A 14885-nucleotide genomic window follows, 5' to 3' on the forward strand; every position below is an offset into this window, starting at 1 on the left:
ATAGACGAAGATCTTAAAGGATCTTAAAATAGAACACAGTAAGTTCGGAAACGATTCATGATTACAACAATAAGAAAGAAATGGCATACATGGGAGATTTTCAAGAAGACCCCCCCCCCGTGGCTGAATTAAAATAATTCTGAAAAGAAGAGTGGGCTAAAATTCATCCGCAGTGATGTGTAAGACTCATTGCTTGTTAACACTTGATTTGCAGTACTGTTTAATCCTGTGGGTGGCGCTAAGCGGTTTTTCCAAACCGCCAATAAGAGGAACACGAAGAAGACGAAGGACGCTAAGAAGAAATCAAGCACAACAGAAGGTACTGTAGCTATAAACACTCATTTAATTTTTGACTCTCTGTTTTGAAACTACGGCATGATATGATAGCGGCCCTTTCTGTCTATAAACAGTGACTCCGTTGCTTTTTAATGGTTTGCTAACCAGTAGACTGGTTTCCAGTGGTTTCAAATAGCTAAAAGTTAGCGAGGGGTTTAATCCGTTTTTAACAGTTTCATTATTCAGTGTTTTTTTGTTTGTTTGCTTTTTAAAGCATCATTACATTATCCAACATTACGTGAGAGTGAAAAAAGTTAGCATTGTGTGCAAAGAAAATGAAATTATGGCTCATAATTATTATTAGTAGTAGTAATAACGGAGCCCTCACAGACACGAGCAGCTTCCTGTATCATCAGATAAGCGACGTTTAGGACACAGGCAGCGCCAATCGAGCTCAGCGCTGTATTACTGCATACTCAGCGGGTTTACTGGGGAAACTAGAACCAATACTCGAAATACATTTTGCAGCATAATAGGAGTGAAAAAACAAAAAGCTGCATTGGCGGTTGTTGCTGGCACATTATAGCTGTCTAATCATTCTTGACACTGCAGGTTTAGTAAAACATGTCAGCACCACAGGATCAAACTTCCACCAGACTAAAGAAATGCAAGCTTGATTTTTGCACAAGCCGATAGGCGACAGGCACGACAAGGAAGTGTGTTTGAGTGAACACTGGATTGGCATTTGAAAAGCGCTCCTGCGGCTTTTTGATGAGCGAGTTAACCTCAGCAGCAGTAGTATGGCTTTGGGAATAATTGTGGCTTGTTTGTGTAGCTACTGCTTGTCCTGCGGCTTGTTTTGCCACCAGTGTATTGTTGCAAAAAGATTCAGATCCCTGAATGCGCTTTGATTGTTGGACTGCCTTCCTGTTAACCATACGTGTCAAACATTCAGCCCAAGCTCGCTAGTAGTGAACCTGGCAAAATGCACACCTCCTGACAGTTCCCCTTTCTGTGAGTGTAGAGAAGCTGCATATTTAATCCCCGAGACCTTTTAATTTACAGGAGTGTAGGTCTGTCACATTAAACAGATGTTGGTGCAATAAATAGTAGAGCTGCAACTAAATATTATTTTGGTAGTCAACTAATTTGCCAATTTCTCTTTGATTAGTCAACGATTATTTCAGTAACTCTTATCTAACGTGTTCTAGCCGCCATACCTCACCTGCTCAAGTCTGCCCACTTGTGAATATCACTCTTGTCTCGTCCCAGAACAAATTAAAATAATGATCTATGAAACATATGAATTGAAAAATAATCAAATGAATCTATAGGATTACTCAATATCAAATGTCAGGTAATACATATTAAAGTGCTACTAGTATTTAATTTAAAAGAAGTGCAAATAAGAAATTAAAAATGGCAAGCTTTAAAATAAACGTATGTTTTCAGTCCAAAGTAACAAGTTAACAAAGTTTACAGATGATTAATTTCATGAATTCACGATTGCAGTGGACATTCTCTGGAGCGACGCTTGCTCTAATCTTTGAGATGATGCTCTCTGTCATGACTTCAGCCATTTGACAGGTGCAAGAGCCTTTTTACAGGACAAACCCATCTATACGCCTGTGCCAGGGGCGGATCTAGAGAAATTTTCTTAGGGTGGCATGAGGGTGGCAAAGAAATCAAATGGGGTGGCAAAATCGAAGCCTCTTTTTTTTTTTCAAACACATATGCAGGTGGTTACATATGGTTAAAATAATTCAAATGCAGTAAGCATACATATAGTTCATATAGTCTATAACTTAATTATTGTCTGTAGCCCACATAATTACACACTTTAGTTACATAAAACATGTGAGTTTTGATCTTATGTACTGTATAGCCTGTATAATAAATCAATATGTAGCCCAATAAGTATAAAATCCAGAAAGCTACACAACATGGGGCGGTTCATTTACAAACACAAGTCTAACTTAAGTTTCACAGTTTTTTGTTAGAAAACAATCACATTGTTACATGCTTAAATTACACAAAATGTCAGAAATCTGCACTGTCATGAACAAAAATTTAAACCTAATTTTTCATGATTTGTTGGATTAACCCTCTGAGGTCTGAAATACAACAGCCACTTTTGACTCCTTTTGAGTTTACGTTTGTATTTCACCCTCAAATTGTTTCATTTTATTTTTCCCCTTGCCTTGTTTGGTATCATTCTTTTCAGCTCAACTGAATTTAGTTTTTTTTTTCACTGACATACTGCATTAGTATTACTGATCTGAAATCACACAAAGAACTTAAAATCCTAGTAGTATTTTTTACTGTAAAAAAAAACCCACACAGACATGTTGAGTAAATTTTTATAATTTGAAATGCAAATATAAAATGTACATTTTGTAAACATATACAACTATTTATCTAAAAATGCAGCCAATACACCTGCTGTTTTTTTTTTTTCCATTTTATGCAACCATTTAAAAATATTACTAAAACTAAAATGAGAGAACAATCAGGTGTCGCAATAAGATGCCCCACAAATGATGTGTGCCAGTAAAATAAAAGTTTGTCCACCAAAAGACAGAGGAGAAGAGCACAGGGATAAACCAGCAGGCCTGACAACAGGAGGTGTATCACTCCGCTGGTTTTCTACTTAGTGACAGTGTTTACATTGCAAATGTGCCTTTGTGACATTCATTAGTGCCCTCACTGACACACAAAACAAAACGACTACACAACAGAACAGCTACACAAGACAACACAACACACTAAGCATACACTCCACACTAAACGTCACAAATCTCGGACATCTAAAAATTCTCTCTCTCTCTCTCTCTCTCTCTCTCTCTCTCTCTCTCTCTCTCTCACTCTCTCGCTCTGTCTCGCTGCTGTTACCGTCACTCCCAAAACTCCTCCCTCTTCCTAAACAACCAAATCCCACGTGTTGACTTTTTTTTTTAATTGGTTGACATGGTACATTTTTCCACCAATAGGAAAGAGGTGGCTTTTTTTTCCTTTCTTTACTGTTTTCGCGCTGTCCTTACAAAACGCTTAAAACACACACACACAAACGTGACGACAGTATTTAGAAAAAAGCGTGGCTTATATATATTATCATAAATCTGGATTTACTGGCCTGTAATTAAAATTTAAAAACTTTGAAGTCCGAACTTTCAATGTGGGCTGAGACTTCAGTGTGGCTGCAGCTTGTTGCTATGTCAGCTTAAATCAGTCATGTGATTTGGAGGTGCAGCGTGTCTGTGGACCACAGAGGGTTAATATCACTCACCTTCCTTCCATTTCCAGAGTGTAACATCCAACCACCTGTGTAAAATCCGAAATTCCCATGGTGTTGTTCAAAATGTGCTCTGGCACAATCATAAGCATCGCTTGCTACTGAAAACAAGGAAAAAGCCAGTCCTGCTATGGGCTGAACCATTTGTTAATGGTGGAGGGGGGGGAACACTATGCAATATATTCAGTTTTAGCATTTATATTCACTGTTGACTGTAACTACACTCAAACTGTAATGCTACTTATTTTAATAAACAACACTGTCATATGCAAAACTGGGGTGGCACTTGGGGTGGCAAGGGATCATTTTAGGGTGGCACTTGCCACCCCATGCCACCCTTCTAGATCCGCCCCTGGCCTGTGCTTAATACTAGTAAAACAGAACAAAACGGAATAAGAAAAGACCGTTACTACTTACAAATTTGGCTGTCTATGATAGTTTCTCACATAGTGTAGTGTTCAATGCCAATTACACTGTTTAACTGATTACATTTAAGATTAATTACTGATATGGCCCAACTCACAGATTAACAACCTAACATTAGGTGGAAGAGGTTTACTATTAACAATAAACGATAATATTAATGTGAGAAAACGAACTAGGAGACAGTGTAGCTACTCCTGTTTAATGTTTTACTGTTGCTTTTCACTCATTAGCTAAAAAAACATAACCCCTGAAAACTGACCCAGAGTTGACGTCACAGCTCCGTATCAGATGCTTGTGCACTGCAGTATTGCTGTCAAAGATGGAAAGCAGCAATGCTTTTAGATTTTTAACAGTTCTTAGTTTCCTTTTTCTGCCATTTCTCCGTTCGTGCAGCGTTCTTTTTCGTTAGCATTAAGTGCAGTCTTGGCAGACGATGTCGATGATACTGTCCCAATAGCTTCCTGCACTTACAAAAACACAGATGTACTAGTATTCAGACGTGCCAACGATAAAATTATATGTCGAAAATGTTTTATTTAATGTTTTTTTTTACGTTTTAGTCAACATCATTGATTATGCCAACGAATCATTACAGCACTAATAAACAGAAGAAACCCGCATCAGGGCTCTTTAAGCTTACACTGTAAAAAATAAAGAAATAAGAGGCTAATACTTACAAAGGCGTAAGAAAACTTTAAAATTGATCAAAATACAGTTAAACATCCCAATTTTATGCCCTCCTTCTTTGAAATGTAAACATTTTCCAAAGCTATCCAGTGATTTGGTGGGATGCTTTTGGCCCACAGGCTGTATGTTTGACACCTCCGCTATGAACCTTTTCTTGAGGCAGTAAAGGGATTTTAGGAGCAGAGTGCAATATTCAGATACTTTTCATTCTTGAAATTAATGTCCTGTTTTCATTACCCTGTTTTCATTGCATGGTAATCATGATTGGAAACAGCTAATGGGTAATATACATGTAATATGTTAAATGTTGCAACGTATGGGCATCATTTTAAATTGTTTTAATGCAAGTACCTTTCATTCTTTCTCTGCAAAGCACAACCTATTTCCATGAGTTACACTCTTGCTACTCGATGCAGAGTAACACACGTCACTAACTAATGTTCTGTTTGTGCGTCTGGATGAAGAATGAAGAGGCGACCCCTGACTCTAGCTTCTGCTGGAGCCGATAACATGAAGATGGACTTCTCCCAGTCAGAGGTAAGAAACAACGTTGGAGTTTGTGTGACTGTGTTAGTTCTGCACTCGCAGGCCTTGCTAGCTCAGAGACTTATCACCGTGAACAAAAGCAAGACAATCAGAGCTCAATCGGTTTTTACTTGCAAGGGAAGTCTGATCAGGATCTTGGAGCTCCAAGCTCCTCACCTGATCCCAGCCAACTTCAAACTCCAGCCTTCCCTCACAGCCTTTTATTCAGTGAAAGCACAAACACCCCATTGTAAAACCCATATGGTGTGTCATAAAAGCTAAGGCACTGTGTGTGTGTGCATGCATGTGCGAGCATGTGAGTGCGTGTGCGTGTGTATGTGTGTTTGTATACGTGACTTCCTGGTTACAACCGTTTAACAACATCTCAAGTCATAAAAGGGTCATCTCCCGTCACCCCATATATGACTTAACCCCTTTAACGGTCCACCATATACAAGCATAGGTGAGCCCATAAAGGGCAGGAAGTGAACATTCCTTACCAGACAAGGAAACCAGAACCTTATATGAAAGTGTGCCTGCAGTTGGAAACTATAGCTAAATAGCTTGCCCCAAATTCCTACATTTAAGGATTAACAGAAAAATATCTAATCATGCAGTTCAAGACAAGGTTTACAAATTTTAAGCACAACAATGATAACTTTTAACAAAATCACTCTAACAGACTGTTGCTTTTTTTGTGCATGGTTGTTAAGAATTTATTCTTCTTCCTGCTCCTTTTCATGCATGGAAACAGTGTTACTGTAATTGAAAGGAAGGTTGTGTATGGGAAATGAATTACTGCTGTACCATGTGTGAAACAAAAAATAAATAAATAAATAAATGCCATTTTATCTGCTGGATAGCACTAACATCTCAGTCTACTGGATGCAGTTCTGCCCTTTGTTTCTGTTAGATAAACATCTGTATACAGTTGTATGCACACAATTTAAAAAAACAAGAAACATTAAAAACAAACAGTCAAAACACTGTATTTTTTGTTCATTAACAGACAGTCATTATTAATTGATCCTGCGTGGATTCCTGTTTATTATGGTATGTCTAAAATTTTGGGCACCCTATTATGGGAATGCTTAAGGGGAAAATGTTCTACTCCTGAACAATGATGTAAACAAGACTTTTTGTAAATTACCTCAAGACATTCAGGCGGTAGCTTTTAGATTACCTTCACAGCCCCTTCCTGAAAGAGCCTTGAAAATCTGTAGATCATAAATATGCTGTATGTGCAAGACGGCTACAAAAAATTTTTTTCACTTGAAAAATGAACTTGAAAAATGAACACAGCAGTATACATGTGTTTTTGCGTACAGGTGCAAAAGCTGATGGAGCAGGAGGTTCCCAGTGCAACTGAAATTAAACTCCAGGGTTTAATAGAAAGTATTCAAAAGCTTGAAAATGGAGTGAACTTTGAAAGGTCCATTAAAAAACTTGAGGTCAGTACTGCACATGTTTACATATTTGTCCAGTTTTTAATTAATCCCCTGTCTCATGTGTGGACATATTCATCGCCGCCCATTGTTTTTTTTTTTTTGTTTTGTTTGTTTTTCCGGTCTTTCTTCTTGTCCCTCTTCATGCTTCCCTGTCTTAATGTCACCAAGCTATCTTAAAATCAGTCTCTAGGTCTGTCATGTTCTTTTTTTGTGTGCATTTGTTCCTAAATTTTAGAGCAAGTGGTAAAACTTTTGGGCATCTATTCTTAAGCTCTGCTGTCTTATATTGTTTCTTAGTTTATTTCTTGATTAGAGGGAATCCAGCTGAATTTGTGTGCTCACCTTTTTTTTTGCAGGTCTAGAGAGTCTGCAACTCCAGTTACCTGGGGAAAATATTGTTTATTCCCCGATCATTTAGCAAGTGTTTGTGGCAGGTTGCTTGCTGTTAATTGGTAAAAATGGTTGTAAAGAGGGTGCTGTGCCAAAGAACCTTATCTGGTCTCTACCACATTGCCATGGTTGCCTGTAGTTTGAATGGAAGACGACGGCCTAACACTTGCCAACTAAAAAATGAGCAGGAGTGAAACTTGAAGAAGCGTGAACACTGCCATTAAAGTAAAAGTTGCATTTTTGAATATCCCTGAAACCAATGCTTTTCAAAAAGTCTAACTTTTCCTTTTTCTTGAAGATGAGCTGTCTTAATTTCCTGTTGCCGTAGTACTCCTTACAGTTTCTCTACTGCTTAGCGAGTAGTTGGCTAAGCAGTAGCCAACTAGTTGTATCCAAACTAAGCCATCGAAGCAATCACAAGAACGTTTTTGGTGCCGAACCATATACCTCTTTGCAATTAGTTTCACTCAGCAACAGCAAGTAACCTCCCACAATGTGATGCCAGTTTTACTTTACTAGTTTCCAGGCAGTAGCCAAACCAGTCTCTAGGCCTGTGTGACTGGGGCCTAAGACGAAGTAGTGTTTAAAAAAAAAAAAAGAAAAAACAAACAAAAAATCCAAACAAACCCTAACACACTTTTTTTCCACAGGCTCGAGTTAAAATATTGTCCAAAAGAGCAGAAGCTGCTATTGACTACGTAACAAAGATGCAAAAAAAGGTAACAAAGACAAAATGCATAGTACAATTAATCACATTTTATACACTTTATTGCTTGTAGTGTAATGATAAATGTCTAAGTAGTAATTTTATGGAATTTAATATTGAAACACTCTTCACTGTGTGCATGCACTAATTTAAAAATCCTAACGCAACATGATCAGTTTTACCATTTTAACTTTCAGAATGCAGTGCCCTCTCTGGTCAGGTATGTAGAACCAGCTCTAATATTATTAATCTTTAAAAATGGAGACCCTGATGTGAATTTATGGTTGTGATTTATTTTATCAGTTTTGTGACAATTTCATTTAATCCGCAGAGCGAATTCAGAAGAAAGAGACATAGAAACTGTTTCACAGAGTAAGAACCTACCAAGCACATTAATATCACTAAGTATTTCTTGCTGAAATTGATATTTATTCAATGCCATTTTATTTCTCAATAGATGCAACCAAGAACGGAGATCTCTTTCAGATGATGGTGAATATGTCATTGTTTATTTAGTCAGTTTTTTAAAAATGGTTTAAAATCACTGATTGATTTAAAGTTTTGTTGGGGTCAGCAGCTTCTTGAAAGGTCTCAGGGCAAAATTTCGCAGTAAAACATCTGCATTGGGGTTCATATTCAAAGCTTATTGGTTCTTTCTATCCAGGAAATCACAAGACAGACACTTAAGAAGATGCGTGCTGACAGTAAAGGTAAGTTTATTCACATGCAGGAGTTTTTATGTGTTAAGATGTATAGTTTTGCATTTGTATGGATGGGCATGACCTGTGTAGTATATGTGCACATGTGAAAATGGAGATTTACTCATTTCTGTATGTATTCTGGTAATGCTACCAGTTATAAGCTTTTATTTTGAACCCCAAAAGAAGAAAGGGATATACTTCTATTTCACCAATGATAGAATAACCAGTCAAGTCTGTCTCAGGGAAATATTTAAATAGATTAATAAGTTGGGCACAAGTTGGGCAGCTAGCGTCTTTGTTATCATGCCGATGATGCAGATCCTTTAAGATGATTTTTACTAAGAAGTTCTTAGATTGTCATGTCCCATTTCTAAAATGTCTTTACTTTGTAAAACAAAAGTATTTTGGTTTCATACATGTAAATGTTTGTGTACCTCAAATCTAAAATGCGTATCTTATTTTGCTTGTGCTAACGTTGTTTCTCAGCAGATACAACAAGCGCACACAATAAGCTGTTATAATACCTTGAAATGTAATAATATCAATCAGCATATGAATAAACTACATCCTTTTCCTGCTATTTCCCATCCCTTCTGTCACTTGTTATTTTACATAATCCACATAAGCTTTGATGGCTGCCATGGCAGATTTAAATGAGGAGCGGCGTCCTCCAACTCCTAACAGCCCATTGGAGTATGAGGTAGGATCCTTTAAAAATAAGCAATATTACATAACTGCACGTACACTCATATGACCCTTTACTAGGTAAACCTTGTTAGTACTGGATTGGTCTCGCTTTGGCTTCATTCTTCATGACAAGGTGCTGGAAAGATTGCTCAGAGATTTTGGTCCATATTGACATGATAAGTCACACAGTTGCACGTCTATCTCCCGTTCCACCACATCCCAAAGGTGCTCTACTGGACTGAGATCTGATGTTTAAGAAACTAGTTTGGGGTTGGTGACATGGTGAGTTATCCTGCTGAAGCTGCCATCGGAAGATTGTTATACTGGGGTTATAAAGGGATGAACAAAGAAACAATAGTAAGAGAGGCTGTGTCATTTAAACAGTGCTCACTGTGTGCTAAGTGGCCCAGTGTGTGTCCCACACTAGTACGTCACCACCAGCCCAAACTATTGATAGAAGGTAGGATCCATGGGTTCATGTTTTCACGTTGTTTACGTCAAATTTTGAACCTGCTGTCTGAATGTTGGAGCAGAAGCCACGATACAGAGCAAACAACATTTTTCCCATTTTTGTATTTTCCAGTATTAGTTTAACCTCAGTTTCCTGCTCTTAGCTGATATGAGTGGCAGCCCCTGTGGTCTTTTGATGTTATAACCCATCTGCTATAAGGTTTAACTTGTTGTGCATTTAGAGATGCTCTTCTGCATACCTTTTGTTGGAAGAAGTGGTTATTGGCATCCCTTTTACCAAGTTTGAACATCAGCAGTTTGTCTTGACCATGTCTAAATGGAACAAGTTGCTGCTATGGGTTTGGCTGATTACCCAGTTGTCTAATGAAGTAGCCAGTGATTGTATATGCCAGTTATGAGAACTATAGAAGCACACAAAAGTAATGCTGGTTTGTAATAAATCACCTACCAGCTGAATCTTTGTCTGTCTTCTGTCTCGAGTTCATTTCTCCATCTTTGTTTTTGGTCTCTGTAATTTAGGGACCCGTCAGGTTCATAAAGAAGGAACCCGAAGTTGAGCAGGAAAATGAAAACGGTGTTGAGGAGTTGATGCAGTTTGAGAATCCAAAGGGTCAAAGAGTGAAAGTAGATGGTATCTTTCGTGACAAGACGAGAGACACTGATAGAGACGCAGAGCAGGTAACTCAAGTAGAATGCATGTTGGCATCTTTGTCAGCGTATAAAGAGGGGATCGTCTCTTTCCCTCCCAACTGGTGATAGCAGATACCCGCCTCCTCCCTCATCCTGAATCTGTTCGAGGTCTTGTTTTTTTCTAAAGAGAGCTCTTCAGTCAGATAGTTGGGATTTTATCATTTTATTATTTTTAATATATACCATATTTTCCGCACTATAAGGTGCACTTAAAATACTATAATTTTCTCAAATATCGACAGTGCGCCTATGTATGAATTCCCGGTTATGCTTATTGACCTCGAACCGATTTTATGTGGTACACAGCGCTCAAAAATTGGTCAAAAAATGTTTTAGTATGACTTTGGTAAGCTGCACCACTTGATGGATTGTCGGAGCAGTACGTCTACCGTAGTAATCTGGGTGCAAACTCCGCTTCAGGTCCCAAAGTCAAACGGACACTGTGACACCACTGAGAGTTAAAAACTCTAAATTCTTTCATTTTTAATAAAATGATCAGTGTTGCTGCTTTACCAGGTGTAACAATTAAGTTTAATATCCAGGCATCCATGAGAACAGATTTTATTACATTTAACGGAGTTAGAAGTTAGCAGGAAGTTAGCTCGCTACTTTCTACCTAAACATGATATATCATGTTCTGACTGAGAGATTTCTGAAAAAATTAAAATGCACAGCTCTGCTATCACTTCCAACATAAATGAAGACAGAAAATTAAACAGCAGTGACTTTTGTGGGGTTACTGAAGTTGGGCTAGCTGGTATATAATGATGTGCTACGTGATCGCTAGTGACACAGCTATGTTAACGTAACATAAACACAGTGAAGCTGGAGGATGAATGCTAACTTTTTTCCACTCGATAAATTTTAACGTGAGGGTTCCTGATGGTTAGGGACAAATGCAATCGCATGGCAGGATGCTGTAAACGGACCAAACTTCAGTCAGGAGAACAACTGAGATAATCCATCCACAATACAAGGTTAGTCAATAATATACTGCAACAACATGGGAATAGAGCAGCTATGAGAGAATTCAACATTAATGAATCAATGGTTCGGAAGTGGAGGAAGCAAGAAGAATGAGTTGAGTAAAGTTTGACTTATCTGACTGTTTTGTTTCGCTTAATGCGCCTTATAATCCGGTGCGCCTTATGGTCCGAAAAATATATATATATATGTAATATATATGGAGATGTTAGGGGCCTATTTAAGATATCGTTTAGTGGATATTGCTGTTAAATAATAGAAAACATATTTTTCATTCTTTATTTTTCAGTCAGTGTTTAATAAACAGTTAAATCTTTTGATCAAAAGTTCAGTTGAATTAGTAGCCCATATTAATATTTTAAGCTATGCTAATACCAGTCAAAAGTTTGGCGTGATGGTTTTTGCGACTGCAAAAAAACAATTTTTTAGACTGACTGAGCTCCAGTTCTTAAAGTAATGATGGACTCTCATTTCTCGTTTCTTAGCCTATTGGTTCTTGCCCTAATATAAATTTTAACAGTTGTCAAATAGTCAGCTGTGTACCAACCTGACTTCTGCACAACACAACTGATGCTCCCAACCCCATTAAAAAGGCAAGAAATTCCACAAATGAACGCTGACACACCTGTGAAGTAAAAAACCATTTTAGGTGACTACATCAGGAAGCTCACTGAGAGAAGGCCAAGGGTTTGCAGCGCTGACAACAAATCAAAGGAATCTAAAATAAAAAACATATTATTTATCCATTTTTCTTTGCTACATAATTCCAGATATCTTGCTATATATATTTTAATGTCTTTATTTTGTATCTACAATGTAGAAAGTAGTAAAAATAAAAGCTGTACAATGAGAAGGTGTGTCCAAACTTTTGACTGGTAGTGTATAACAACAATAATAATAATAATAATAATAGAAATGTTGATGATGATGATGATAATGATAATAACGATGATAATAATAATAATAATAATAATAACAACGATAATGATAATAACAATACATGAATTAAATTTTGCATAATTTTAATTTGAGGTCAATATTAATGTTTTATATTTTAAAGCACTTTGATTTTTGTTCTTATAACGTGCTATATAAATACACTTTACTTACTCGTTATTAAAATTATTATTATTATTATTGTCGTAATAATTTCACCTCTAATTTAGTGGCTTTCTTTCTGCCCAGGAAACCACGAGAAGAGGAGTAAAGAGGACGCATGAAGGTAATGAAGAAAAGTTCGATCCAAGCAAATGTTTGTGAATATCAACCATTTTTAATTTTTATAACCAATCCCCCTTTTTCTACTTCCTCCTGTCTCTTCCCTTCTCCTCCTTCTCATTTTAAATAATCTGTATTAAATTATGACAGCTGCCACGACTGATTCAAATGAGGAGCGGCTGCCTCCAGTTCTGACTCCTCAACGGCCTTTTCACCATAAGGTGGGATGCTTTACTATGTTCTCTCTTTTATTTTATTTATTTTGCCACACATTAATGTGTGGAGGCTATTTGAGCAAGCAAAAAATATTTCAAGTTCTTTTAAATGTCTTTTCATTTTTTTTTATCATTACTGACATCTTCCATTTTGGCATGTGGAAAACCAGCATGAGTGCATAGCTAAGCAAGAAAAAGAAGAGTTTGAAGAGTTTGAAGCGTTTGAAGAGTTTGAAGAGCCCAAGAGTCAAAAGGTGAAAGTAGAATGTGTCTCTTCTGTCGCCACGAGGAGTCCCAGTCACACTGACTCAGAGCAGGTAATACACCTGTGCTGAAAATACATTTGGTTCACTCCACTCTTTGAGGTACATCACACCCACTCACTTAAGTTTCCTTCCTTCCTCAGAACGGGCTCTCGTTACCTCCTCTTCCTTCTAGACCCTTCCCCTCCGTCCTGAACATGGAAGCGGCCTCATATAGCATCCCTCAGAAACTTGAAGTGAATCTGGCCCTCATCAGAAACCCCAGCGGCCTCTCTATCCTCTGGAAAGTGATGGAGGAAGACCCCTCTGCTCCACCCATGGACAGTTACACGTAAGAAGCAGTGTTGAACTCATCACTTTGTGTCGAGTGTGTAGTTTCTCAGCCCTACGACCAATATGAAAAACAAAAGGTCTTCATGAGGATCTCACTGTGACGCTGCTGTCAGTTTTTGTAACCACCTGATGGAAGCAGTCAGTCAGTTCTTAGGCTTTACTAGTAATCTTGACTTTAAGTTACTCACTGATGATGTGGGGTTTTTTTTTTTCTGTTCTTTGTCCCTGTTGCAGGATCTTCCTAACTATGGAAAAGGTTAAGGGCAGTGGCGTTTTCCCAGACTGGAATATCCTCGGTGAGGTGAAGGCCTTGAATTTGCCCATGTGTGTGCTGGTCAGAAAGTACAAGCCTGGCCACAGGGTGTGTGCGGCTGTGGTGGGCAAAGATGTATTTGGCCGGTATGGACCTTATAGTGCAGTCGCTACTTCAGTCATACCTGAGTAGTCGGGAAGAGGACGCGGAGCCGCCTATTTGAATCTCCAGCTACTCACTCTTGAGTTTGTGCTTACCGAGCAGCGTGGACAGTCCCCAGCAGCGTGGACAGTCCTTGTGCTGATGTTGTTTCGGGGCCAGTGTTTTGTTCACGCAGTTTTTAAGTGTTTTTAAGTACCATAAACCTTAATGGTCACATGAAGCTAAAGAAGCTGCACTTTGTAACTTGTGCCTTTCATCAATATTTTCGGTTCAGATGGAAAACGGTGAACTTTTATGTTTCAAGCTCTTCTGTCTTTGTCTGCCTTCAGATCGTTAAGGACAGTGTTGCATATCAGTGTTAAGGTCACAATTATTCAATTAGTGTATTACTTCAAAATATGGTACAGTTTACCTCTAATATACATCTCCAACACAATGTTGCATTATTATTGTTGTTATTATTATTGTTGTTAATAAAACTTTATTGTGCTCTTTGTGGGGTTTTATTCATTATGATGAATACTTTGGCTTCTTTCATGAATACTTTGGATTTAGATTACTCTAAAGCTGTACACATCACAAAGAAGGTGTGTTCAAGAAGTGAGTTTCAGGAAAACTTTCAGTAAATGCAAATATACACAGGTTTGTGTGAAGTGATTTCTTTGGTGGCAGACTAAGCGTGAAGGGATTCAATGATTTTTTTTTCCCGATTAAAAACATAGCTTGAAAAAACAAACAAACAAACCAAAAAACGTAAGGCTCTTTTTCTTTTTGCCCAACCAAAAACTTATAATATCAACAAAACTCTCTGCATGAGTGTGAAGCTTGGCCAATTGAATTTTTCCTCAAGTTCTGCTACAGCAAAACCAAACTCAGCAGATGTTGGTTACCAAGTTTTTCAAATATTTGTGTAGTCTCTCTCTTCTGTGTTGCATTTGCAGACAGTCCCCGAATACCCACACTCGAGGGACCAAAGCACTGGGACACCTTCAGGAGCTGCTCGGCCATGGATGCTCCGGGTGCATGTTTTTTTGCTGATGTTAATGCCAGAGGAGGTTTGGCGCTTTGCAGTTACCAAGTCAGCAGATCTTCTGTGACTTTTACACACTACGTGTCTCAACACTTGGGAATCCTGCTCTGTAACTTTATGTAGTCTGT

General features: G+C 38.0%; 1 protein-coding gene across 3 annotated transcripts; it reads left to right on the top strand.

Annotated features, from left to right (window-relative positions):
- The first annotated feature begins 257 nt into the window (after window positions 1-257).
- Window positions 258-14163, top strand: atf7ip2 (activating transcription factor 7 interacting protein 2). Of its 3 annotated transcripts, XM_063470571.1 has the most exons (15): window positions 258-319; window positions 5146-5218; window positions 6535-6657; window positions 7695-7763; window positions 7948-7970; window positions 8082-8122; window positions 8208-8242; window positions 8415-8460; window positions 9078-9151; window positions 10129-10287; window positions 12469-12505; window positions 12652-12722; window positions 12887-13033; window positions 13123-13310; window positions 13547-14163. In XM_063470571.1, the coding sequence occupies exons 2-15, from the start codon at window positions 5147-5149 to the stop codon at window positions 13755-13757; spliced, it is 1296 nt and encodes a 431-aa protein (XP_063326641.1). In that variant the 5' UTR covers window positions 258-319; window position 5146; the 3' UTR covers window positions 13758-14163. The 3 variants fall into 3 exon arrangements, with proteins under 3 accessions (XP_063326641.1, XP_063326643.1, XP_063326642.1); XM_063470573.1 differs by lacking the exon at window positions 10129-10287; XM_063470572.1 differs by lacking the exon at window positions 6535-6657.
- The last annotated feature ends 722 nt before the right edge of the window (window positions 14164-14885 follow it).

The sequence above is a fragment of the Pelmatolapia mariae genome, linkage group LG4 (genome assembly GCF_036321145.2).
Source record: "Pelmatolapia mariae isolate MD_Pm_ZW linkage group LG4, Pm_UMD_F_2, whole genome shotgun sequence".
Classification (NCBI taxonomy): domain Eukaryota; kingdom Metazoa; phylum Chordata; class Actinopteri; order Cichliformes; family Cichlidae; genus Pelmatolapia; species Pelmatolapia mariae.